At 55.1% G+C, this 26,444-nt stretch overlaps 2 protein-coding genes across 2 annotated transcripts in view; one reads left to right on the forward strand and one right to left on the reverse strand.

Moving 5' to 3' along the window:
- Positions 1-26,444, forward strand: part of LOC140404551 (ephrin-B1-like) — a 536,635-nt gene that overhangs the window by 435,853 nt on the left and 74,338 nt on the right. The gene's annotated exons all lie outside the window — the stretch shown is intronic.
- Positions 1-26,444, reverse strand: part of LOC140404545 (kinesin-like protein KIF1C) — an 85,509-nt gene that overhangs the window by 12,758 nt on the left and 46,307 nt on the right. The window contains 5 exon segments of the mRNA XM_072493148.1: positions 10,120-10,214; positions 13,749-13,828; positions 14,094-14,169; positions 19,769-19,848; positions 20,666-20,874. Of these exon segments, the coding sequence (XP_072349249.1) occupies positions 10,120-10,214; positions 13,749-13,828; positions 14,094-14,169; positions 19,769-19,848; positions 20,666-20,874 (540 nt within the window).

Consider the following 26,444-nt stretch of genomic DNA (forward strand, 5'->3'; position numbering starts at 1 on the left):
ACCCTGGCTGATTTCCCCCCTCTCTCTCTAACCCAGGGATCACTGGACAGTGATCAGGAGCAGGAACCCTGGCTGATTTCCCTCTCTCTCTAACCCAGGGATCACTGGACAGTGATCAGGAGCAGGAACACTGGCTGATTTTCCCTCTCTCTCTAACCCAGGGATCACTGGACAGTGATCAGGAGCAGGAATCCTGGCTGATTTCCCCTCTCTCTCTAACCCAGGGATCACTGGATAGTGATCAGGAGCAGGAACCCTGACTGATTTCCCCTCTCTCTCTCTAACCCAAGGATCTGGACAGTGATCAGGAGCAGGAACCCTGACTGATTTCCTCTCTCTCTCTAACCCAGGGATCACTGGACAGTGATCAGGAGCAGGAACCCTGGCTGATTTCCCCTCTCTCTCTAACCCAGGGATCACTGGACAGTGATCAGGAGCAGGAACCCTGGCTGGTTTCCCCTCTCTCTCTCTCTAACCCAGGGATCACTGGACAGTGATCAGGAGCAGGAACCCTGGCTGATTTCCCCCCTCTCTCTCTAACCCAGGGATCACTGGACAGTGATCAGGAGCAGGAATCCTGGCTGATTTCCCCTCTCTCTCTAACCCAGGGATCACTGGACAGTGATCAGGAGCAGGAACCCTGGCTGATTTCCCCTCTCTCTCTAACCCAGGGATCACTGGACAGTGATCAGGAGCAGGAACCCTGGCTGGTTTCCCCTCTCTCTCTCTCTAACCCAGGGATCACTGGACAGTGATCAGGAGCAGGAACCCTGGCTGATTTCCCCCCTCTCTCTCTAACACAGGGATCATTGGACAGTGATCAGGAGCAGGAGCCCTGGCTGATTTCCCCTCTCTCTCTCTGTAACCCTGGGCTCACTGGACAGTGATCAGGAGCAGGAACCCTGGCTGATTTCCCCTCTCTCTCTAACCCAGGGATCACTGGACAGTGATCAGGAGCAGGAGCCCTGGCTGATTTCACCTCTCTCTCTAACCCAGGGATCACTGGACAGTGATCAGGAGCAGGAACCCTGGCTGATTTCCCCCTCTCTCCCTAACCCAGGGATCACTGGAGAGTGATCAGGAGCAGGATCACTGGCTGATTTCCTCTCTCTCTAATCCAGGGATCACTGGACAGTGATCAGGAGCAGGAACCCTGACTGATTTCCTCTCTCTCTCTAACCCAGGGATCACCGGACAGTGATCAGGAGCAGGAACCCTGGCTGATTTCCCCTCCCTCTCTAACCCAGGGATCACTGGACAGTGATCAGGAGCAGGAACCCAGGCTGATTTCCCCTCTCTCTCTAACCCAGGGATCACTGGACAGTGATCAGGAGCAGGAACCCTGGCTGATTTCCCCTCTCTCTCTCTCTATAACCCAGGGATCACTGGACAGTGATCAGGAGCAGGAACCCTGGCTGATTTCCTCTCTCTCTCTAACCCAGGGATCACTGGACAGTGATCAGGAGCAGGAACCCTGGCTAATTCTCTCTCTCTCTCTAACCGAGGGATCACTGGACAGTGATCAGGAACAGGAACCCTGGCTGATTTCCTCTCTCTCTAATCCAGGGATCACAGGATCGTGATCAGGAGCAGGAACCCTGGCTGATTTCCCCTCTCTCTCTAACCCAGCGATCACTGGACAGTGATCAGGAGCAGGAACCCTGGCTGATTTCCCCTCTCTCTCTAACCCAGGGATCACTGGACAGTGATCAGGAGCAGGAACCCTGGCTGATTTCCCCTCTCTCTCTAACCCAGCGATCACTGGACAGTGATCAGGAGCAGGATCCCTGGCTGATTTCCCCTCTCTCTCTCTAACCCAGGGATCACTGGACAGTGATCAGGAGCAGGAACCCTGGCTGATTTCCCCTCTCTCTCTCTAACCCAGGGATCACTGGACAGTGATCAGGAGCAGGAACCCTGGCTGATTTCCCCTCTCTCTCTAACCCAGGGATCACTGGACAGTGATCAGGAGCAGGAACCCTGGCTGATTTCCCTCTCTCTCTAACCCAGGGATCCCTAGACAGTGATCAGGAGCAGGAACCCTGGCAGATTTCCCCTCTCTCTAACCCAGGGATCACTGTACAGTGATCAGGAGATGGAACCCTGGCTGATTTCCTCTCTCGCTCTCTCTAACCCAGGGATCACTGGACAGTGATCAGGAGCAGGAGCCCTGGCTGATTTCCCCTCTCTCTCTAACCCAGGGATCACTGGACAGTGATCAGGAGCAGGAACCCTGGCTGATTTCCCCCCTCTCTCTCTCTAACCCAGGGATCACTGGACAGTGATCGGGAGCAGGAACCCTGGCTGATTTCCTCTCTCTCTCTAACCCAGGGGTCACTGGACAGTGATCAGGAGCAGGAACCCTGGCTGATTTCCCCTCTCTCTCTAACCCAGGGATCACTGGACAGTGATCAGGAGCAGGAGCCCTGGCTGATTTCCCCTCTCTCTCTAACCCAGGGATCACTGGACAGTGATCAGGAGCAGGAACCCTGGCTGATTTCCCCCCTCTCTCTCTCTAACCCAGGGATCACTGGACAGTGATCGGGAGCAGGAACCCTGGCTGATTTCCTCTCTCTCTCTAACCCAGGGGTCACTGGACAGTGATCAGGAGCAGGAACCCTGGCTGATTTCCCCTCTCTCTATAATCCAGGGATCACTGGACAGTGATCAGGAGCAGGAACCCTGGCTGATTTCCTCTCTCTCTCTAACCCAGGGATCACTGGACAGTGATCAGGAGCAGGAACCCTGGCTGATTTCCCCTCTCTCTAACCCAGGGATCACTGGACAGTGATCAGGAGCAGGAACCCTGGCTGATTTCCTCTCTCTCTCTCTCTCTCTATCCCAGGGATCACTGGACAGTGATCAGGAGCAGGAATCCTGGCTGATTTCCCCTCTCTCTCTCTAACCCAGGGATCACTGGACAGTGATCAGGAGCAGGAACCCTGGCTGATTTCCCCTCTCTCTCTAACCCAGGGATCACTGGACAGTGATCAGGAGCAGGAACCCTGACTGATTTCCTCTCTCTCTCTAACCCAGGGATCACTGGACAGTGATCAGGAGCAGGAACCCTGGCTGATTTCCCCTCTCTCTCTAACCCAGGGATCACTGGACAGTGATCAGGAGCAGGAACCCTGGCTGGTTTCCCCTCTCTCTCTCTCTAACCCAGGGATCACTGGACAGTGATCAGGAGCAGGAACCCTGGCTGATTTCCCCCCTCCCTCTCTAACCCAGGGATCACTGGACAGTGATCAGGAGCAGGAACCCAGGCTGATTTCCCCTCTCTCTCTAACCCAGGGATCACTGGACAGTGATCAGGAGCAGGAACCCTGGCTGATTTCCCCTCTCTCTCTCTCTATAACCCAGGGATCACTGGACAGTGATCAGGAGCAGGAACCCTGGCTGATTTCCTCTCTCTCTCTAACCCAGGGATCACTGGACAGTGATCAGGAGCAGGAACCCTGGCTAATTCTCTCTCTCTCTCTAACCGAGGGATCACTGGACAGTGATCAGGAACAGGAACCCTGGCTGATTTCCTCTCTCTCTAATCCAGGGATCACAGGACCGTGATCAGGAGCAGGAACCCTGGCTGATTTCCCCTCTCTCTCTAACCCAGCGATCACTGGACAGTGATCAGGAGCAGGAACCCTGGCTGATTTCCCCTCTCTCTCTAACCCAGGGATCACTGGACAGTGATCAGGAGCAGGAACCCTGGCTGATTTCCCCTCTCTCTCTAACCCAGCGATCACTGGACAGTGATCAGGAGCAGGATCCCTGGCTGATTTCCCCTCTCTCTCTCTAACCCAGGGATCACTGGACAGTGATCAGGAGCAGGAACCCTGGCTGATTTCCCCTCTCTCTCTCTAACCCAGGGATCACTGGACAGTGATCAGGAGCAGGAACCCTGGCTGATTTCCCCTCTCTCTCTAACCCAGGGATCACTGGACAGTGATCAGGAGCAGGAACCCTGGCTGATTTCCCTCTCTCTCTAACCCAGGGATCCCTAGACAGTGATCAGGAGCAGGAACCCTGGCAGATTTCCCCTCTCTCTAACCCAGGGATCACTGGACAGTGATCAGGAGCAGGAACCCTGGCTGATTTCCTCTCTCGCTCTCTCTAACCCAGGGATCACTGGACAGTGATCAGGAGCAGGAGCCCTGGCTGATTTCCCCTCTCTCTCTAACCCAGGGATCACTGGACAGTGATCAGGAGCAGGAACCCTGGCTGATTTCCCCCCTCTCTCTCTCTAACCCAGGGATCACTGGACAGTGATCGGGAGCAGGAACCCTGGCTGATTTCCTCTCTCTCTCTAACCCAGGGGTCACTGGACAGTGATCAGGAGCAGGAACCCTGGCTGATTTCCCCTCTCTCTCTAACCCAGGGATCACTGGACAGTGATCAGGAGCAGGAGCCCTGGCTGATTTCCCCTCTCTCTCTAACCCAGGGATCACTGGACAGTGATCAGGAGCAGGAACCCTGGCTGATTTCCTCTCTCTCTCTAACCCAGGGATCACTGGACAGTGATCAGGAGCAGGAACCCTGGCTGATTTCCCCTCTCTCTAACCCAGGGATCACTGGACAGTGATCAGGAGCAGGAACCCTGGCTGATTTCCTCTCTCTCTCTCTCTCTCTATCCCAGGGATCACTGGACAGTGATCAGGAGCAGGAATCCTGGCTGATTTCCCCTCTCTCTCTCTAACCCAGGGATCACTGGACAGTGATCAGGAGCAGGAACCCTGGCTGATTTCCCCTCTCTCTCTAACCCAGGGATCACTGGACAGTGATCAGGAGCAGGAACCCTGACTGATTTCCTCTCTCTCTCTAACCCAGGGATCACTGGACAGTGATCAGGAGCAGGAACCCTGGCTGATTTCCCCTCTCTCTCTAACCCAGGGATCACTGGACAGTGATCAGGAGCAGGAACCCTGGCTGGTTTCCCCTCTCTCTCTCTCTAACCCAGGGATCACTGGACAGTGATCAGGAGCAGGAACCCTGGCTGATTTCCCCCCTCCCTCTCTAACCCAGGGATCACTGGACAGTGATCAGGAGCAGGAATCCTGGCTGATTTCCCCTCTCTCTCTAACCCAGGGATCACTGGACAGTGATCAGGAGCAGGAACCCTGGCTGATTTCCCCTCTCTCTCTAACCCAGGGATCACTGGACAGTGATCAGGAGCAGGAACCCTGGCTGATTTCCCCTCTCTCTCTAACCCAGGGATCACTGGACAGTGATCAGGAGCAGGAACCCTGGCTGATTTCCCCTCTCTCTCTCTCTAACCCAGGGATCACTGGACAGTGATCAGGAGCAGGAACCCTGGCTGATTTCCCCCCTCTCTCTCTAACACAGGGATCATTGGACAGTGATCAGGAGCAGGAGCCCTGGCTGATTTCCCCTCTCTCTCTCTCTCTCTCTAACCCAGGGATCACTGGACAGTGATCAGGAGCAGGAGCCCTGGCTGATTTCACCTCTCTCTCTAACCCAGGGATCACTGGACAGTGATCAGGAGCAGGAACCCTGGCTGATTTCCCCCTCTCTCCCTAACCCAGGGATCACTGGACAGTGATCAGGAGCAGGATCACTGGCTGATTTCCTCTCTCTCTAATCCAGGGATCACTGGACAGTGATCAGGAGCAGGAACCCTGACTGATTTCCTCTCTCTCTCTAACCCAGGGATCACCGGACAGTGATCAGGAGCAGGAACCCTGGCTGATTTCCCCTCCCTCTCTAACCCAGGGATCACTGGACAGTGATCAGGAGCAGGAACCCAGGCTGATTTCCCCTCTCTCTCTAACCCAGGGATCACTGGACAGTGATCAGGAGCAGGAACCCTGGCTGATTTCCTCTCTCTCTAATCCAGGGATCACTGGACAGTGATCAGGAGCAGGAACCCTGACTGATTTCCTCTCTCTCTCTAACCCAGGGATCACCGGACAGTGATCAGGAGCAGGAACCCTGGCTGATTTCCCCTCCCTCTCTAACCCAGGGATCACTGGACAGTGATCAGGAGCAGGAACCCTGGCTGATTTCCTCTCTCTCTCTAACCCAGGGATCACTGGACAGTGATCAGGAGCAGAAACCCTGGCTGATTTCCCCTCTCTCTCTCTCTAACCCAGGGATCACTGGACAGTGATCAGGAGCAGGAACCCTGGCTGATTTCCCCCCTCTCTCTCTAACCCAGGGATCACTGGACAGTGATCAGGAGCAGGAATCTTGGCTGATTTCCCCTCTCTCTCTAACCCAGGGATCACTGGACAGTGATAAGGAGCAGGAGCCCTGGCTGATTTCCCCTCTCTCTCTCACTCTCTCTAACCCAGGGATCACTGGACAGTGATCAGGAGCAGGAACCCTGGCTGATTTCCCCCTCTCTCCCTAACCCAGGGATCACTGGACAGTGATCAGGAGCAGGAACCCTGGCTGATTTCCTCTCTCTCTAATCCAGGGATCACTGGACAGTGATCAGGAGCAGGAACCCTGGCTGATTTCCCCTCTCTCCCTCTAACCCAGGGATCACTGGACAGTGATCAGGAGCAGGAACCCTGGCTGATTTCCCCTCTCTCTCAAACCCAGGGATCACTGGATAGTGATCAGGAGCAGGAACCCTGGCTGATTTCCCCTCTCTCTCCAACCCAGGGATCACTGGACAGTGATCAGGAGCAGGAACCCTGGCTGATTTGCTCTCTCTCTAACCCAGGGATCACTGGACAGTGATCAGGAGCAGGAACCCTGGCTGATTTCCCCTCTCTCTCAAACCCAGGGATCACTGAACAGTGATCAGGAGCAGGAGCCCTGGCTGATTTCCCCTCTTTCTAACCGAGGGATCACTGGACAGTGATCAGGAGACGGAACCCTGGCTGATTTCCTCTCTCTCTCTAACCCAGGGATCACTGGACAGTGATCAGGAGCAGGAGCCCTGGCTGATTTCCTCTCTCTCTCTAACCCAGGGATCACTGGACAGTGATCAGGAGCAGGAACCCTGGCTGATTTCCTCTCTCTCTCTCTAACCCGGGGATCACTGGACAGTGATCAGGAGCAGGAACACTGGCTGATTTCCTCTCTCTCTCTCTAACCCAGGGATCACTGGACAGTGATCAGGAGACGGAACCCTGGCTGATTTTCTCTCTCTCTCTCTAACCCAGGGATCACTGGACAGTGATCAGGAGCAGAATCCCTCGCTGATTTCCCCTCTCTCTCTCTAACCAGGGATCACTGGACAGTGATCAGGAGCAGGAACCCTGGCTGATTTCCCCTCTCTCTCTCTAACCCAGGGATCACTGGGCAGTGATCAGGAGCAGAATTCCTCGCTGATTTCCCCTCTCTCTCTCTAACCCAGGGATCACTAGACAGTGATCAGGAGCAGGAACCCTGGCTGATTTCCCCTCTCTCTAACCCAGGGATCACTGGACAGTGATCAGGAGCAGGAACCCTGGCTGATTTCCTCTCTCTCTAACCCAGGGATCACTGGACAGTGATCAGGAGCAGGAACCCTGGCTGATTTCCTCTCTCTCTAATCCAGGGATCACTGGACAGTGTTCAGGAGCAGGAACCCTGGCTGATTTCCCCTCTCTCTCTGTAACCCAGGGATCACCGGACAGTGATCAGGAGCAGGAACCCTGGCTGATTTCCCCTCTCTCTCTAACCCAGGGATCACTGGACAGTGATCAGGAGCAGGAACCCTGGCTGATTTCCTCTCTCTCTCTAACCCAGGGATCACTAGACAGTGATCAGGAGCAGGAACCCTGGCTGATTTCCTCTCTCTCTCTAACCCAGGGATCACTGGACAGTGATCAGGAGCAGGAACCCTGGATGATTTCCCCCCTCTCTCTCTAAATCAGGGGTCACAGGACAGTGATCAGGAGCAGGAACCCTGGCTGATTTCCCCTCTCTCTAAATCAGGGGTCACTGGACAGTGATCAGGAGCAGGAACCCTGGCTGATTTCCTCTCTCTCTTTCTAACCCAGGGATCACTGGACAGTGATCAGGAGCAGGAACCCTGGCTGATTTCCCCTCTCTCTAACCCAGGGATCACTGGACAGTGATCAGGAGCAGGAACCCTGGCTGATTTCCCCTCTCTCTCTAACCCAGGGATCACTGGACAGTGATCAGGAGCAGGAACCCTGGCTGATTTTCCCCTCTCTCTCTCTCTAACCCAGGGATCACTGGACAGTGATCAGGAGCAGGAACCCTGGCTGATTTCCCCTCTCTCTCTAACCCAGGAATCACTGGACAGTGATCAGGAGCAGGAACCCTGGCTGATTTCCCCTCTCTCTAACCCAGGGATCACTGGACAGTGATCAGGAGCAGGAACCCTGGCTGATTTCCTCTCTCTCTCTAACCCAGGGATCACTGGACAGTGATCAGGAGCAGGAACACTGGCTGATTTCCCCTCTCTCTCTAACCCAGGGCTCACTGGACAGTGATCAGGAGCAGGAACCCTGACTGATTTCCCCCCTCTCTCTCTCTAACCCAGGGATCACTGGACAGTGATCAGGAGCAGGAACACTGGCTGATTTCCCCTCTCTCTCTAACCCAGGGATCACTGGGCAGTGATCAGGAGCAGGAACCCTGGCTGATTTCCCCTCTCTCTCTAACCCAGGGATCACTGGACAGTGATCAGGAGCAGGAACACTGGCTGATTTCCCCTCTCTCTCTAACCCAGGGATCACTGGACAGTGATCAGGAGCAGGAACCCTGGCTGATTTCCCTCTCTCTCTAACCCAGGGATCACTGGACAGTGATCAGGAGCAGGAACACTGGCTGATTTTCCCTCTCTCTCTAACCCAGGGATCACTGGATAGTGATCAGGAGCAGGAACCCTGACTGATTTCCCCTCTCTCTCTCTAACCCAGGATCACAGGACAGTGATCAGGAGCAGGAACCCTGGCTGATTTCCCCTCTCTCTAAATCAGGGGTCACTGGACAGTGATCAGGAGCAGGAACCCTGGCTGATTTCCTCTCTCTCTTTCTAACCCAGGGATCACTGGACAGTGATCAGGAGCAGGAACCCTGGCTGATTTCCCCTCTCTCTAACCCAGGGATCACTGGACAGTGATCAGGAGCAGGAACCCTGGCTGATTTCCCCTCTCTCTCTAACCCAGGGATCACTGGACAGTGATCAGGAGCAGGAACCCTGGCTGATTTTCCCCTCTCTCTCTCTCTAACCCAGGGATCACTGGACAGTGATCAGGAGCAGGAACCCTGGCTGATTTCCCCTCTCTCTCTAACCCAGGAATCACTGGACAGTGATCAGGAGCAGGAACCCTGGCTGATTTCCCCTCTCTCTAACCCAGGGATCACTGGACAGTGATCAGGAGCAGGAACCCTGGCTGATTTCCTCTCTCTCTCTAACCCAGGGATCACTGGACAGTGATCAGGAGCAGGAACACTGGCTGATTTCCCCTCTCTCTCTAACCCAGGGCTCACTGGACAGTGATCAGGAGCAGGAACCCTGACTGATTTCCCCCCTCTCTCTCTCTAACCCAGGGATCACTGGACAGTGATCAGGAGCAGGAACACTGGCTGATTTCCCCTCTCTCTCTAACCCAGGGATCACTGGGCAGTGATCAGGAGCAGGAACCCTGGCTGATTTCCCCTCTCTCTCTAACCCAGGGATCACTGGACAGTGATCAGGAGCAGGAACACTGGCTGATTTCCCCTCTCTCTCTAACCCAGGGATCACTGGACAGTGATCAGGAGCAGGAACCCTGGCTGATTTCCCTCTCTCTCTAACCCAGGGATCACTGGACAGTGATCAGGAGCAGGAACACTGGCTGATTTTCCCTCTCTCTCTAACCCAGGGATCACTGGACTGTGATCAGGAGCAGGCACCCTGGCTGATTTCCCCTCTCTCTCTAACCCAGGGATCACTGGACAGTGATCAGGAGCAGGAACCCTGTCTGATTTCCTCTCTCTCTCTAACCCAAGGATCTGGACAGTGATCAGGAGCAGGAACCCTGGCTGATTTCCCGTGGGACCGAGGGGAAAGGTTGGGGTGATTAGGGATGGAGCTGGTGATTGCCAGGGGTTGGGAATAGATGAGGATGGGCTGATCTTGATGGAGAAGGACAGAGGACGTTGCAGTTTGACCCTCGTCATAGTCTCGAGAACATTCTTCACTTGACTCACCTTCTCCATTCACATTAGTCTCGCTGTGGAACATGCAGTGTTGGTCCTTAATAAACCTTCCACTCAACTTAATGTCCACAAAACCCTGTCCAACCCTGTGAACACAAGAACAACCCGTCATAGACTGTCCCACACACTGACTCTCACTGGGGTACGGGTCCCACACACACTGACTCTCACTGGGGTACGGGTCCCACACACACTGACTCTCACTGGGGTACGGATTCCACACACACTGACTCTCACTGGGGTACGGGTCCCACACACACTGACTCTCACTGGGGTACGGGTCCCACACACACTGACTCTCACTGGGGTACGGGTCCCACACACACTGACTCTCACTGGGGTACGGGTCCCACACACACTGACTCTAACTGAGGTACGGGTTCCACACACACTGACTCTCACTGGGGTACGGGTCCCACACACACTGACTCTCACTGGGGTACGGGTCCCACACACACTGACTCTCACTGGGGTAGGGGTCCCACACACACTGACTCTCACTGGGGTACGGGTCCCACACATACTGACTCTCACTGGGGTATGGGTCCCACACACACTGACTCTCACTGGGGTACGGGTCCCACACACACTGACTCTAACTGAGGTACGGGTTCCACACACACTGACTCTCACTGGGGTACGGGTCCCACACACACTGACTCTCACTGGGGTACGGGTCCCACACACACTGACTCTCACTGGGGTAGGGGTCCCACACACACTGACTCTCACTGGGGTACGGGTCCCACACACACTGACTCTCACTGGGGTACGGATCCCACACACACTGACTCTCACTGGGGTACGGGTCTCACACACACTGACTCTCACTGGGGTACGGGTCCCACACACACTGACTCTCACTGGGGTACGCGTCCCACACACACTGACTCTCACTGGGGTACGGGTCCCACACACACTGACTCTCACTGGGGTACGGGTCCCACACACACTGACTCTCACTGGGGTACGGATCCCACACACACTGACCCTCACTGGGGTACGGGTTCCACACACACTGACTCTCACTGTCCCACACACTGACTCTCACTGGGGTATGGGTCCCACACACACTGACTCTCACTGGGGTACGGATCCCACACACACTGACCCTCACTGGGGTACGGGTCCCACACACTGACTCTCACTGTCCCACACACTGACTCTCACTGGGGTATGGGTCCCACACACACTGACTCTCACTGGGGTACGGATCCCACACACACTGACTCTCACTGGGGTACAGGTCCCACACACTGACTCTCACTGGGGTACGGGTCCCACACACACTGACTCTCACTGGGGTACGGATCCCACACACACTGACTCTCACTGGGGTACGGGTCCCACACACACTGACTCTCACTGGGGTACGGATCCCACACACACGGACTCTCACTGGGGTAGGGGTCCCACACACACTGACTCTCACTGGGGTACGGGTCCCACACACACTGACTCTCACTGGGGTACGGGTCCCACACACACTGACTCTCACTGGGGTACGGGTCCCACACACACTGACTCTCACTGGGGTACGGGTTCCACACACACGGACTCTCACTGGGGTACGGGTCCCACACACACTGACTCTCACTGGGGTACGGGTCCCCACACACTGACTCTCACTGGGGTACGGGTCCCACACACACTGACTCTCACTGGGGTACGGGTCTCACACACACTGACTCTCACTGAGGTACGGGTCCCACACACACTGACTCTCACTGGGGTACGGGTCCCACACACACTGACTCTCACTGGGGTACGGGTCTCACACACACTGACTCTCACTGGGGTACGGGTCCCACACACACTGACTCTCCCTGGGGTACGGGTCCCACACACACTTACTCTCACTGAGGTACGGGTCCGACACACACTGACTCTCACTGGGGTACGGGTCTCACACACACTGACTCTCACTGGGGTACGGGTCCCACACACACTGACTCTCACTGGGGTACGGGTCCCACACACACTGACTCTCACTGAGGTACGGGACCCACACACACTGACTCTCACTGGGGTACGGGTCCCACACACACTGACTCTCACTGGGGTACGGGTCCCACACACACTGACTCTCACTGGGGTACGGGTCCCACACACACTGACTCTCACTGGGGTATGGGTCCCACACACACTGACTCTCACTGGGGTATGGGTCCCACACACACTGACTCTCACTGGGGTACAGGTCCCACACACACTGACTCTCACTGGGGTACGGGTCCCACACACACTGACTCTCACTGGGGTACGGGTCCCACACACACTGACTCTCACTGGGGTACAGGTCCCACACACACTGACTCTCACTGGGGTACGGGTCCCACACACACTGACTCTCACTGGGGTACGGGTCCCACACACTGACTCTCACTGGGGTACGGGTCCCACAAACACTGACTCTCACTGGGGTACGGGTCCCACACACACTGACTCTCACTGGGGTACGGGTCCCACAAACACTGACTCTCACTGGGGTACGGGTCCCACACACACTGACTCTCACTGGGGTACGGGTTCCACACACACTGACTCTCACTGGGGTACGGGTCCCACACACACTGACTCTCACTGGGGTACGGGTCCCACACACACTGACTCTCATTGGGGTACGGGTCCCACAAACACACACACTGACTCTCACTGGGGTACGGGTCCCACACACACTGACTCTCACTGGGGGTACGGGTCCCACACACACTGACTCTCACTGGGGTACGGGTTCCAAACACTGACTCTCACTGGGGTACGGGTCCCACACACACTGACTCTCACTGGGGTACGGGTCCCACACACACTGACTCACTGGGGTACGGTCCCACACACACTGACTCTCACTGGGGTACGGGTCCCACACACACTGACTCACTGGGGTACGGGTCCCACACACACTGACTCTCACTGGGGTACGGGTCCCACACACGCTGACTCTCACTGGGGTACGGGTCCCACACACACTGACTCTCACTGGGGTACAGGTCCCACACACACTGACTCTCACTGGGGTACGGGTCCCACACACACTGACTCACTGGGGTACGGGTCCCACACACACTGACTCTCACTGGGGTACGGGTCCCACACACACTGACTCTCACTGGGGTACAGGTCCCACACACACTGACTCTCACTGGGGTACGGGTCCCACACACACTGACTCTCACTGGGATACGGGCCCCACACACACTGACTCTCACTGGGGTACGGGACCCACACACACTGACTCACTGGGGTACGGGTCCCACACACACTGACTCTCACAGGGGTACGGGTCCCACACACACTGACTCTCACTGGGGTACGGGTCCCACACACACTGACTCTCACTGGGGTATGGGTCCCACACACACTGACTCTCACTGGGGTACGGGTCCCACACACACTGACTCTCACAGGGGTACGGGTCCCACACACACTGACTCTCACTGGGGTACGGGTCCCACACACACTGACTCTCACTGGGGTACGGGTCCCACACACACTGACTCTCACTGGGGTACGGGTCCCACACACACTGACTCTCACTGGGGTACGGGTCCCACACACACTGACTCTCACTGGGGTACGGGCCCCACACACTGACTCTCACTGGGGACGCGGAACGTTACCTGGTGACTCCATCCTTGATGTAATACAGGAGACATTCGGACATGAGCGGATCTTCATTTAAATTCACCAAGTGCGGCGTCTGAAATGAGAAAGAGTCAGTGAAAACACCGTCCACAGGAGACGGGAGCCTCGTCCACTCGCCCCCCCCCCCCCCCACACGACACCCCTCCACACGGCCCCCCCCCCACACGGTAACCCCACCACACGCGCCCCCCCCACACACGCGCCCCCCCCAATGGGCACCCCCCCCCCCCCCCACGGCGCCCTCCCCCCACACGCCCCCCCCACGGCGCCCCCTGTGAATCAGGATTACTCCGTGCCCCGGGGCTGCGACCTGGACTGACCTTTTTGGGAGAGAACACTCCGACTGTTCCGCCATCCTCCCGGGTGGCCACTCCCATCTCGGCCAACAGGGCTTCCCTGGAAGCGAAGGAGAGACAGTCAGAGATACCCTGTGACACAACACTCACCCCTCACCCCCTCCTCCCAGTCACTGCTTCACCCCCACTCAGAGAAAGATAGAAAATAGCAGCAGGAGGACGACATTCGGCCCTTCGAGCCCGCTCCGCCATTCATCACCATCATGGCTGATCATCCAACTCAATAGCCCAATCCCGCTTCCCCCTATCCTTTGATCCCCTTCGCCCTCAGTGCGATATCTAACTGCTTCCTGTAAACAGACAATGTTTGGACTCAACTGCTTCCTGTGGTAACGAATTCCACAGGCCGACCACTCCCTGGGTGAAGAAATGTCTCCTCATCTCTGTCCTAAATGGTCTCCCCCGAATCCTCAGACTGTGCCCCCTGGTTCTGGACACACCCACCATCGGGAACATCCTTCCTGCATCAACCCTGTCCAGTCCCCCCCACCATTGGGAACATCCTTCCTGCATCGACCCTGTCCAGTCCCCCCCACCATCGGGAACATCCTTCCTGCATCGACCCTGTCCAGTCCCCCCCACCATCGGGAACATCCTTCCTGCATCGACCCTGTCCAGTCCCCCCCCACCATCGGGAACATCCTTCCTGCATCGACCCTGTCCAGTCCCCCCCACCATCGGGAACATCCTTCCTGCATCCACCCTGTCCAGTCCCCTCCACCATCGGGAACATCCTTCCTGCATCAACCCTGTCCAGTCCCCCCCCACCAACCATCGGGAACATCCTTCCTGCATCGACCCTGTCCAGTCCCCCCCCACCATTGGGAACATCCTTCCAGCATCGACCCTGTCCAGTCCGCCCCACCATCGGGAACATCCTTCCTGCATCGACCCTGTCCAGTCCCCCCCACCATCGGGAACATCCTTCCAGCATCGACCCTGTCCAGTCCCCCCCACCATCGGGAACATCCTTCCTGCATCGACCCTGTCCAGTCCCCCCCACCATCGGGAACATCCTTCCTGCATCGACCCTGTCCAGTCCCCCCCCACCAACCATCGGGAACATCCTTCCTGCATCAACCCTGTCCAGTCCCCCCCCCACCATCGGGAACATCCTTCCTGCATCAACCCTGTCCAGTCCCCCCCACCATCAGGAACATCCTTCCTGCATCAACCCTGTCCAGTCCCCCCCACCATCAGGAACATCCTTCCTGCATCGACCCTGTCCAGTCCCCCCCCACCAACCATCGGGAACATCCTTCCTGCATCCACCCTGTCCAGTCCCCCCCCCACCATCAGGAATATCCTTCCAGCATCGACCCTGTCCAGTCCCCCCCACCATCGGGAACATCCTTCCTGCATCCACCCTGTCCAGTCCCCCCACCATCGGGAACATCCTTCCAGCATCGACCCTGTCCAGTCCCCCCCCACCATCGGGAACATCCTTCCTGCATCGACCCTGTCCAGTCCCCCCCCCACCATCGGGAACATCCTTCCAGCATCGACCCTGTCCAGTCCCCCCCCCCACCATCGGGAACATCCTTCCAGCATCGACCCTGTCCAGTCCCCCCCCCCCCCCCAACCATCGGGAACATCCTTCCGGCATCGACCCTGTCCAGCCCCCCCCCACCATCGGGAACATTCTTCCAGCATCGACCCTGTCCAGTCCCCCCCCACCATCGGGAACATCCTTCCTGCATCAACCCTGTCCAGTCCCCCCCACCATCGGGAACATCCTTCCTGCATCAACCCTGTCCAGTCCCCCCCACCATCGGGAACATCCTTCCTGCATCGACCCTGTCCAGTCCCCCCCCAACATCGGGAACATCCTTCCTGCATCGACCCTGTCCAGTCCCCCCCCACCATCGGGAACATCCTTCCTGCATCCACCCTGTCCAGTCCCCCCCACCATCAGGAACATCCTTCCTGCATCAACCCTGTCCAGTCCCCCCCACCATCGGGAACATCCTTCCTGCATCAACCCTGTCCAGTCCCCCCCACCATCGGGAACATCCTTCCTGCATCAACCCTGTCCAGTCCCCCCCACCATCGGGAACATCCTTCCTGCATCGACCCTGTCCAGTCCCCCCCACCATCAGGAACATCCTTCCTGCATCCACCCTGTCCAGTACCCCCCACCATCGGGAACATCCTTCCTGCATCGACCCTGTCCAGTCCCCCCCCACCATCGGGAACATCCTTCCTGCATCAACCCTGTCCAGTCTCCCCCCACCATCGGGAACATCCTTCCTGCATCGACCCTGTCCAGTCTCCCCCCACCATCGGGAACATCCTTCCTGCATCGACCCTGTCCAGTCCCCCCCCCCAACCATCGGGAACATCCTTCCTGCATCGACCCTGTCCAGTTCCCCCCCCCCACCATCGGGAACATCCTTCCTGCATCAACCCTGTCCAGTCTCCCCCCACCATCGGGAACATCCTTCCTGCATCGACCCTGTCCAGTCCCCCCCACCATCGGGAACATCCTTCCTGCATCGACCCTGTCCAGTCCCCCCCACCATCGGGAACATCCTTCCTGCATCTACCATTTCCAGTCCCCCCCCCACCATCGGGAACATCCTTCCTGCATCGACCCTGTCCAGTCCCCCCCCACCATCGGGAACATCCTTCCTGCATCAACCCTGTCCAGTCCCCCCCACCATCGGGAACATCCTTCCTGCATCGACCCTGTCCAGTCCTCCCCACCATCGGGAACATCCTTCCTGCATCGGCCCTGTCCAGTCCCCACCACCATCAGGAACATCCTTCCTGCATCCACCCTGTCCAGTCCCCCCCACCATCAGGAACATCCTTCCTGCATCCACCCTGTCCAGTCCTGTTAGAATTTTATAGGTTTCCATGAGATCCCCCCCCATTCTTCTGAACTTCAGCGAATACAATCCTAACCGACTCAATCTCTCCTCGTACGTCAGTCCCACCATCCCAGGAATCAGTCTGGTAAACCTTCACTGCTCTCCCTCAAGAGCAAGAACATCCTTCGCTGCGCTCCCTCGAGAGCAAGAACATCCTTCGCTGCTCTCCCTCGAGAGCAAGAACACCCTTCGCTGCTCTCCCTCGAGAGCAAGAACATCCTTCGCTGCTCTCCCTCGAGAGCAAGAACATCGTTCGCTGCTCTCCCTCGAGAGCAAGAACATCCTTCGCTGCTCTCCCTCAAGAGCAAGAACATCCTTCGCTGCTCTCCCTCGAGAGCAAGAACATCCTTCGCTGCTCTCCCTCGAGAGCAAGAACATCCTTCGCTGCTCTCCCTCGAGAGCAAGAACATCCTTCGCTGCGCTCCCTCGAGAGCCAGAACATCCTTCGCTGCTCTCCCTCGAGAGCAAGAACATCCTTCTGTATAATTGCAGCAACACATCCCTGCTCCGTACTCGAATCCTCTCGATATGAAGGCTACCATGCCACTTGCCTTCTTTCCCGCCTGCTGCACCTGCCTGCTTACCTTCAGTGACTGGTGTACGAGGACACCCAGCTCTCGTTACACACTCCCCTCTCCTAATTTATGGCCATTCAGATAATATTCTGCCTTCTCGTTTTTACTCCCAAAGTGGATAACCTCCCATTTCTCCACATTATACTGCATCTGCCATTAATTTACCCACTCTCTCAGCCTGTCTGAATCAGACTGAAGGATCTCTGCAGCCTCCTCACAGCTCACCCTCCCTCCCAGCTTTGTGTCGTCTGCAAATCTGGAGATATTACATTTTGTTCCCTCATCTAAATCATGAATATATTTGGTGAATAGCTGGGGCCCCAGCACCAATCCCTGCGGCACCCCACTAGTCCCTGCTGCCAATTTGAAAAGGATCCATTAATTCCTATTCTTTGTTTCCTCTCTCCCAACCAGTTTTCTATCCATCTCAATGCGCTACCGCCTAATCCCATGCGGTTTAATTTTACACACTAACCTTTTATGTGGGACTTCGTCAAAAGCCTTCTGAAAGTCCAAATACACCACATTGTCATGGGAATGTCCCTTTAAGAAAGGTTTTTGTCTTATCACATGACTTCAGTGATGTCATTGTGTGGGTGGAGCTGGGCTGTGGCTGTTTTTACTTTCACTTTCAGATTTGACTGCTGCAGACTCGGGGAGAAAGAGGTGTTTTGTTCCTGTCTCTCTATTTTCATTTTAAATATCTGTTCCAGTAAAAAAAAAAATACTGATTGTAGCTACCTGCTTTGGGATACAGTTTGCTTTCCGGAAGGGTTTAAACCCGCTGGTGAGACGGGGTCAGAATCTCAGGGGACGCCAGCCTTATTCGAGTGAGAATACAGAGTGCTGGGCCACGCCCTTAAAAAGGAGTTTTGGGGGATTTTGTTTTTGAATTGGAACAGTTAAGGGGGGAATTCATTAAGGGTTATATATAGGTTACTGTAGCTGGTTGGGGTCATTATGTTTGTAATTGATAAAAATTCTTGCTGTGTGTTTATATATAAATTCTGAGAATAAAGTTTGTTCTGATTGAAGTGTCTGGGTCGACTGTTGAATCACACCTGAAGGGAAGGACCTGGTGTTCATCCTCGCCACATTCAACATAAAGATTGTTGGTCAGGTGAGCTCCATAAAATACTTTAGTTTTTAAACCCTGGCTCATGACAACATCCTGAGCCCCCCGTGGTCTAATTCCATGCTGACTGCCCGATCCTGCCACTGTTTCCTAGCGCACTGCTATAAACTCTTTGATAATGGATTCTAGAATTTTCCCCACTACCGGTGTCAGGCTTCCTTCTCCATAACTCCCTGCTTTCTCTCGACCTCCTTTTTAAATAATGGGGTTACATTAGCCACCCTCCAATCTGCAGGGACTGTTCCGCAGTCCAGAGAAACCTGGAAGGTGACCACCCCCAAGAGCTACCTCCTGAAGCACTCTGGGATGTAGATTCTCCGGCCCTGGGGATTGATCCGCCTTCAATCCCGTCAATTCCCCCCACACCATTTCTCTACTAATGTTGATCTCTTTCAGTTCCTCCCTCTCACTAATCCCTGCGTTCCCCAACATTTCTGGTATCTGATTTGTGTCCTCCTTTGTGAAAACAGAACCAAAGTCTGTATTTAGCTGCTCAGCCATTTCTTTGTCCCCCGTTATACATTCCCCTGTTTCGGACTGTAAGGGACCTACATTTGTCTTCACCAATCTTTTTCTCTTCACATACAATAAACATTCCTGTATCCCTCATCCACTCCTCCCAGTCCACACTCCACCCGATCTCCAATCACCTCCTCACCTTTTACCCCAAATCCCTCCTCCTCAATCTCATCATTCAGCTGTCGCCTCTTCCCAAGAGACCTCCTCCGCCTCCCCACCCCACGCTGGTGGGCCCCCTCCCACTGATATCCCCTCACATTTCACCCCTGCATTTCGACAGACCAACCGACTTCACCCCTCCATCCGGACTGACCCCTGACCTCACCTCTCCATCTAGACTGACCCCTGACCTCACCCCTCCATCGGGGCTGACCCCCGACCTCATCCCTCCATCCGGACTGACCCCTGACCTCACGTCTCCATCTAAACTGACCCCTAACCTCACCCCTCCATCCGGGCTGACCCCCTGACCTCACCTCTCCATCCGGGCTGACCCCCTGACCTCACCTCTCCATCCGGACTGACCCCTGACCTCACCTCTCCATCCGGATTGCCTCGGTTTTCCTCAGTTTCTCCTCCCAGGTTTCATTCAGTTCCTCGATTATTTTCTCAGTTTCCTGAAAGCAAAATAATAATTCCTGAGGAAACATTCCTATTGGCCGCTGCCCACAGGATCTGGGGGGGGACGGCGAGTTTGTCAGGGATTAGCGGGAATCCCGGAAGCTGGAGTTTCAGCGACTGTGGGACGGTGGGCAGCAGCGAGCGTTGGGGTTGGAGTGGGAGGTCAGGGGTCAATGAGTGTTGGGGTGGGAGGTCAGGGGTCAATGAGTGTTGGGGTGGGAGGTCAGGGGTCAGCGAGTGCTGGGGTGGGAGATCAGGGGTCAGTGAGCATTTGGGTGAGAAGTCAGGGGTCAGTGAGCATTGGGGTGGGAGGTCAGTGAACCTTGGGGTGGGGGTCGGGGGTCAGTGAGCATTGGAGTGCGAGGTTGGAGGTCAGTGAGTGTTGGGGTGGGATGTCGGAGGCCAGTGTGCGTTAGGGTGATAGGTCAGGAGTCAGTGAGCGTTGGAGTGTGAGGTCAGGGGTCAGTGAGCATTGGGGTGGGAGGTCAGGGGTCAGTGAGTGTTGGGGGTGGGAGGTCAGGGGTCAGTGAGCGTTGGGGTGGGAGTTCAGGGGTCAGTGAGCTTTGGGGTGGGAGGTCAGGGGTCAGTGAATGTAGGGGGTGGGAGGTCAGGGGTCAGTGAGTGTTGGGGTGGGAGTGGGAGGTCAGGGGTCAGTGAGCATTGGGGTGGGAGGTCAGGGGTCAGTGAGCATTGGGGTGGGAGGTCAGGGGTCAGTGAGCGTTGGGGTGGGAGGTCAGTGAGCGTTGTGGTGGGGGGTCAGGGTTGTTCGGTAGGGGATGAGGATGGGTTTATTTCCAGAGACACAGCTCTCACCTGCAGCCGGTCCATTGCCTCTTCGCTGGACAGGAGGTGACCGTTCGACTGCCCCTCAACCTCCTCTTGGGGACTGGGCTGGGGGCAGGGCCGCTGGAGCGACTCTCCCTCACCTGTGGGGGTCGAGGCCAGTGCGAAACGTTCGACCCCACCAATCAACGTAGGAGCAGAGCTCGACTGGACATTGATACTCTCCTCACACTGTACACCTGATATGGGGTAGGAGACAAATCCGCAGATTAGAGAGGGGTCGGGAAATCAAACAGCAATTAATATACAGAAAATTCAAACAAATCCAGAAACCCTGTCCCCATCAAACTCTCCCAGGACAGGTGCAGCACGGGGTTAGATACAGAGTAAAGCTCCCTCTACACTGTCCCCATCAAACTCTCCCAGGACAGGTACAGCACTGGGTTAGATACAGAGTAAAGCTCCCTCGACACTGTCCCCATCAAACACTCCCAGGACAGGTACAGCACGGGGTTAGATACAGAGCAAAACTCCCTCTACACTGTCCCCATCAAACACTCCCAGGACAGGTACAGCACGGGGTTAGATACAGAGTAAAGCTCCCTCTACACTGTCCCCATCAAACACTCCCAGGACAGGTACAGCACGGGGTTAGATACAGAGTAAAGCTCCCTCTACACTGTCCCCAACAAACACTCCCAGGACAGGAACAGCACGGGGTTAGATACAGAGTAAAGCTCCCTCTGCACAGGCCCTATCAAACTCTCCCAGGACAGGTACAGCACGGGGTTAGATACAGAGTAAATCTCCCTCTACACTGTCCCCATTAAACACTCCCAGAACAGGGACAGCACGGGGTTTGATACAGAGTAAAGCTCCCTCTACACTGTCCCCATTAAACACACCCAGGACAGGTACAGCACGGGGTTAGATACAGAGTAAAGCTCCCTCTACACTGTCCCCATCAAACACTCCCAGGACAGGTACAGCACGGGGTTCGATACAGAGTAAAGCCCCCTCTACACTGTCCCCATCAAACACTCCCAGGACAGGTACAGTGGGGGTTCGATACAGAGTAAAGCCCCCTCTACACTGTCCCCATCAAACACTCCCAGGACAGGTACAGTGGGGGTTCGATACAGAGTAAAGCTCCCTCTACACTGTCCCCATCAAACACTCCCAGGACAGGTACAGTGGGGGTTCGATACAGAGTAAAGCCCCCTCTACACTGTCCCCATCAAACACTCCCAGGACAGGTACAGCACGGGGTTCGATACAGAGTAAAGCTCCCTCTACACTGTCCCCATCAAACACTCCCAGGACAGGTACAGCACGGGGTTCGATACAGAGTAAAGCTCCCTCTACACTGTCCCCATCAAACACTCCCAGGACAGGTACAGCACGGGGTTAGATCCAGAGTAAAGCTCCCTCTACACAGTCCCCATGAAACACTCCCAGGACAGGTACAGCACGGGGTTAGATACAGAGTAAAGCTCCCTCTACACTGTCCCCATCAAACACTCCCAGGACAGGTGCAGCACGGGGTTAGATACAGAGTAAAGCCCCCTCTACACTGTCCCCATCAAACACTCCCAGGACAGGTACAGCACAGGGTTAGATACAGAGTAAAGCTCCCTCAACACTGTCCCCATCAAACACTCCCCAGGACAGGTACAGTACGGGGTGAGATACAGAGTAAAGCTCCCTCTACACTGTCCACATCAAACACTCCCAGGACAGGTACAGCACGGGGTTAGATACAGAGTAAAGCCCCCTCTACACTGTCCCCATCAAACACTCCCAGGACAGGTACAGTGGGGGTTCGATACAGAGTAAAGCCCCCTCTACACTGTCCCCATCAAACACTCCCAGGACAGGTACAGTGGGGGTTCGATACAGAGTAAAGCTCCCTCTACACTGTCCCCATCAAACACTCCCAGGACAGGTACAGTGGGGGTTCGATACAGAGTAAAGCCCCCTCTACACTGTCCCCATCAAACACTCCCAGGACAGGTACAGCACGGGGTTCGATACAGAGTAAAGCTCCCTCTACACTGTCCCCATCAAACACTCCCAGGACAGGTACAGCACGGGGTTAGATACAGAGTAAAGCTCCCTCTACACTGTCCCCATGAAACACTCCCAGGACAGGTACAGCACGGGGTTAGATACAGAGTAAAGCTCCCTCTACACTGTCCCCATCAAACACTCCCAGGACAGGTGCAGCACGGGGTTAGATACAGAGTAAAGCCCCCTCTACACTGTCCCCATCAAACACTCCCAGGACAGGTACAGCACAGGGTTAGATACAGAGTAAAGCTCCCTCAACACTGTCCCCATCAAACACTCCCCAGGACAGGTACAGTACGGGGTGAGATACAGAGTAAAGCTCCCTCTACACTGTCCCCATCAAACACTCCCAGGACAGGTGCAGCACGGGGTTAGATACAGAGTAAAGATCCCTCTACACTGTCCCCATCAAACACTCCCAGGACAGGTACAGCACGGGGTTAGATACAGAGTAAAGCCCCCTCTACACTGTCCCCATCAAACACTCCCAGGACAGGTACAGTGGGGGTTCGATACAGAGTAAAGCCCCCTCTACACTGTCCCCATCAAACACTGCCAGGACAGGTACAGTGGGGGTTCGATACAGAGTAAAGCGCCCTCTACACTGTCCCCATCAAACACTCCCAGGACAGGTACAGTGGGGGTTCGATACAGAGTAAAGCCCCCTCTACACTGTCCCCATCAAACACTCCCAGGACAGGTACAGCACGGGGTTCGATACAGAGTAAAGCTCCCTCTACACTGTCCCCATGAAACACTCCCAGGACAGGTACAGCACGGGGTTAGATACAGAGTAATGCTCCCTCTACACTGTCCCCATCAAACACTCCCAGGACAGGTGCAGCACGGGGTTAGATACAGAGTAAAGCCCCCTCTACACTGTCCCCATCCAGCACTCCCAGGACAGGTACAGCACAGGGTTAGATACAGAGTAAAGCTCCCTCAACACTGTCCCCATCAAACACTCCCCAGGACAGGTACAGTACGGGGTGAGATACAGAGTAAAGCTCCCTCTACACTGTCCCCATCAAACACTCCCAGGACAGGTACAGCACAGGGTTAGATACAGAGTAAAGCTCCCTCAACACTGTCCCCATCAAACACTCCCCAGGACAGGTACAGTACGGGGTGAGATACAGAGTAAAGCTCCCTCTACACTGTCCACATCAAACACTCCCAGGACAGGTACAGCACGGGGTTAGATACAGAGTAAAGCTCCCTCTACACTGTCCCCATCAAACACTCCCAGGACAGGTACAGCACGGGGTTAGATACAGAGTAAAGCTCTCTCTACACTGTCCCCATCAAACACTCCCCAGGACAGGTACAGTACGGGGTGAGATACAGAGTAAAGCTCCCTCTACACTGTCCACATCAAACACTCCCAGGACAGGTACAGTACGGGGTGAGATACAGAGTAAAGCTCCCTCTACACTGTCCACATCAAACACTCCCAGGACAGGTACAGCACGGGGTTAGATACAGAGTAAAGCTCCCTCTACACTGTCCCCATCAAACACTCCCAGGACAGGTACAGCACGGGGTTAGATACAGAGTAAAGCTCCCTCTACACTGTCCCCATCAAACACTCCCAGGACAGGTACAGCACGGGGTTAGATACAGAGTAAAGCTTCCTCTACACTGTCCCCATCAAACACTCCCAGGACAGTCTATAAAATAATGAGGGGCATAGATAAGGTAGATAGTCAACATCTTTTCCCAAAGGTAGGGGAGTCTAAAACTAGAGGGCATAGGTTTAAGGTGAGAGGGGAGAGATTCAGAAGGGCCCAGAGGGGCAATTTCTTCACTCAGAGGGTAGTGAGTGTCTGGAATGGGCTGCCAGAGGTAGTAGTAGAGGCGGGTACAATTGTGTCTTTCAAAAAGCATTTAGATAGTTACATGGGTAAGATGGGTATAGAGGGTTATGGGCCAAGTGCGGGCAACTGGGACTAGCTTAATGGTAAAAAACTGGGCGGCATGGACTGGTTGGGCCGAAGGGCCTGTTTCCATGCTGTAAACTTCTATGATTCTATGATTCTAGGTACAGCACGGGGTTAGATACAGAGTAAAGCCCCCTCTACACTGTCCCCATCAAACACTCCCAGAACAGGTACAGCACGGGGTTAGATACAGAGTAAAGCTCCCTCTACACTGTCCCCATCAAACACTCCCAGGACAGGTACAGTGGGGGTTCGATACAGAGTAAAGCCCCCTCTACACTGTCCCCATCAAACACTCCCAGGACAGGTACAGCACGGGGTTAGATACAGAATAAAGCTCCCTCTACACTGTCCCCATCAAACACTCCCAGGACAGGTACAGCACAGGGTTAGATACAGAGTAATGCTCCCTCAACACTGTCCCCATTAAACACTCCCAGAACAGGTACAGCACGGGGTTAGATACAGAGTAAAGCTCCCTCTACACTGTCCCCATCAAACACTCCCAGGACAGGTACAGTGGGGGTTCGATACAGAGTAAAGCCCCCTCTACACTGTCCCCATCAAACACTCCCAGGACAGGTACAGCACGGGGTTCGATACAGAGTAAAGCTACCTCTACACTGTCCCCATCAAACACTCCCAGGACAGGTACAGTGGGGGTTCGATACAGAGTAAAGCCCCCTCTACACTGTCCCCATCAAACACTCCCAGGACAGGTACAGCACGGGGTTAGATACAGAGTAAAGCTCCCTCTACACTGTCCCCATCAAACACTCCCAGGACAGGTACAGCACGGGGTTAGATACAGAGTAAAGCTCCCTCTACACTGTCCCCATCAAACACTCCCAGGACAGGTACAGCACGGGGTTAGATACAGAGTAAAGCTCCCTCTACACTGTCCCCATCAAACACTCCCAGACAGGTACAGCACGGGGTTAGATACAGAGTAAAGCTCCCTCTACACTGCCCCCATCAAACACTCCCAGGACAGGTACAGCACGGGGTTAAATACAGAGTAAAGCTCCCTCTACACTGTCCCCATCAAATACTCCCAGGACAGGTACAGCACGGGGTTAGATACAGAGTAAAGTTCACTATTAAGCAGTGACCATTAACAGGGACCGATGTTCTAGTCAATCCTCTAATTGGGGCAGTAGAGAGGGATCTAATCTAAATAGTGGGGGTGAGAGAAGATGTGATAAACTAAAGAGAGAAGCGGGAAGGAAGCAAGATAGTGAAGAGGGGACTCGTTGTCAGTGTGTCAGAAATGGACAGGACAGACAAACGTTGGTTGTGCCCAAGATTGTGACAATAAGTCAGAACTAAAGGCACTCTCTCTGAATGCACGCATCCTTTCCAACCAGGTAGATGTATTTATAATCGTTATTGTCACAAGTCGGCTCACATTATGAAGTTACTGTCAAAAGCTCCTAGTCGCCACACTCCGGCACCTGTTCGGGGACACAGAGGGAGAATTCAGAATGTCCAATTTACCTAACAGCACGTCTTTCGGGACTTGTGGGAGGAAACGGGAGCACCCGGAGGAAACCCACGCAGACACGGGGAGAACGTGCAGACTCCGCACAGACAGTGACCCGAGCCGGGAATCGAACCCGGGTCCCTGGCGCTGTGAAGCCACAGTGCTAACTACTGTGCTACCGGTCCGCCCAAGTAAATGGGTAATGATCTAATTGCCTTAGCGGATATGAGACAGCAAGGTGACCAAGCCTGGGAAGTACAAGTTGAAGGGCGTTTGGAATTTAGGAAGGAGGTGGGATTGTGCTGTTGGTAAAGGA

The sequence above is a fragment of the Scyliorhinus torazame genome, chromosome 31 (assembly GCF_047496885.1).
Source record: "Scyliorhinus torazame isolate Kashiwa2021f chromosome 31, sScyTor2.1, whole genome shotgun sequence".
NCBI lineage: Eukaryota > Metazoa > Chordata > Chondrichthyes > Carcharhiniformes > Scyliorhinidae > Scyliorhinus > Scyliorhinus torazame.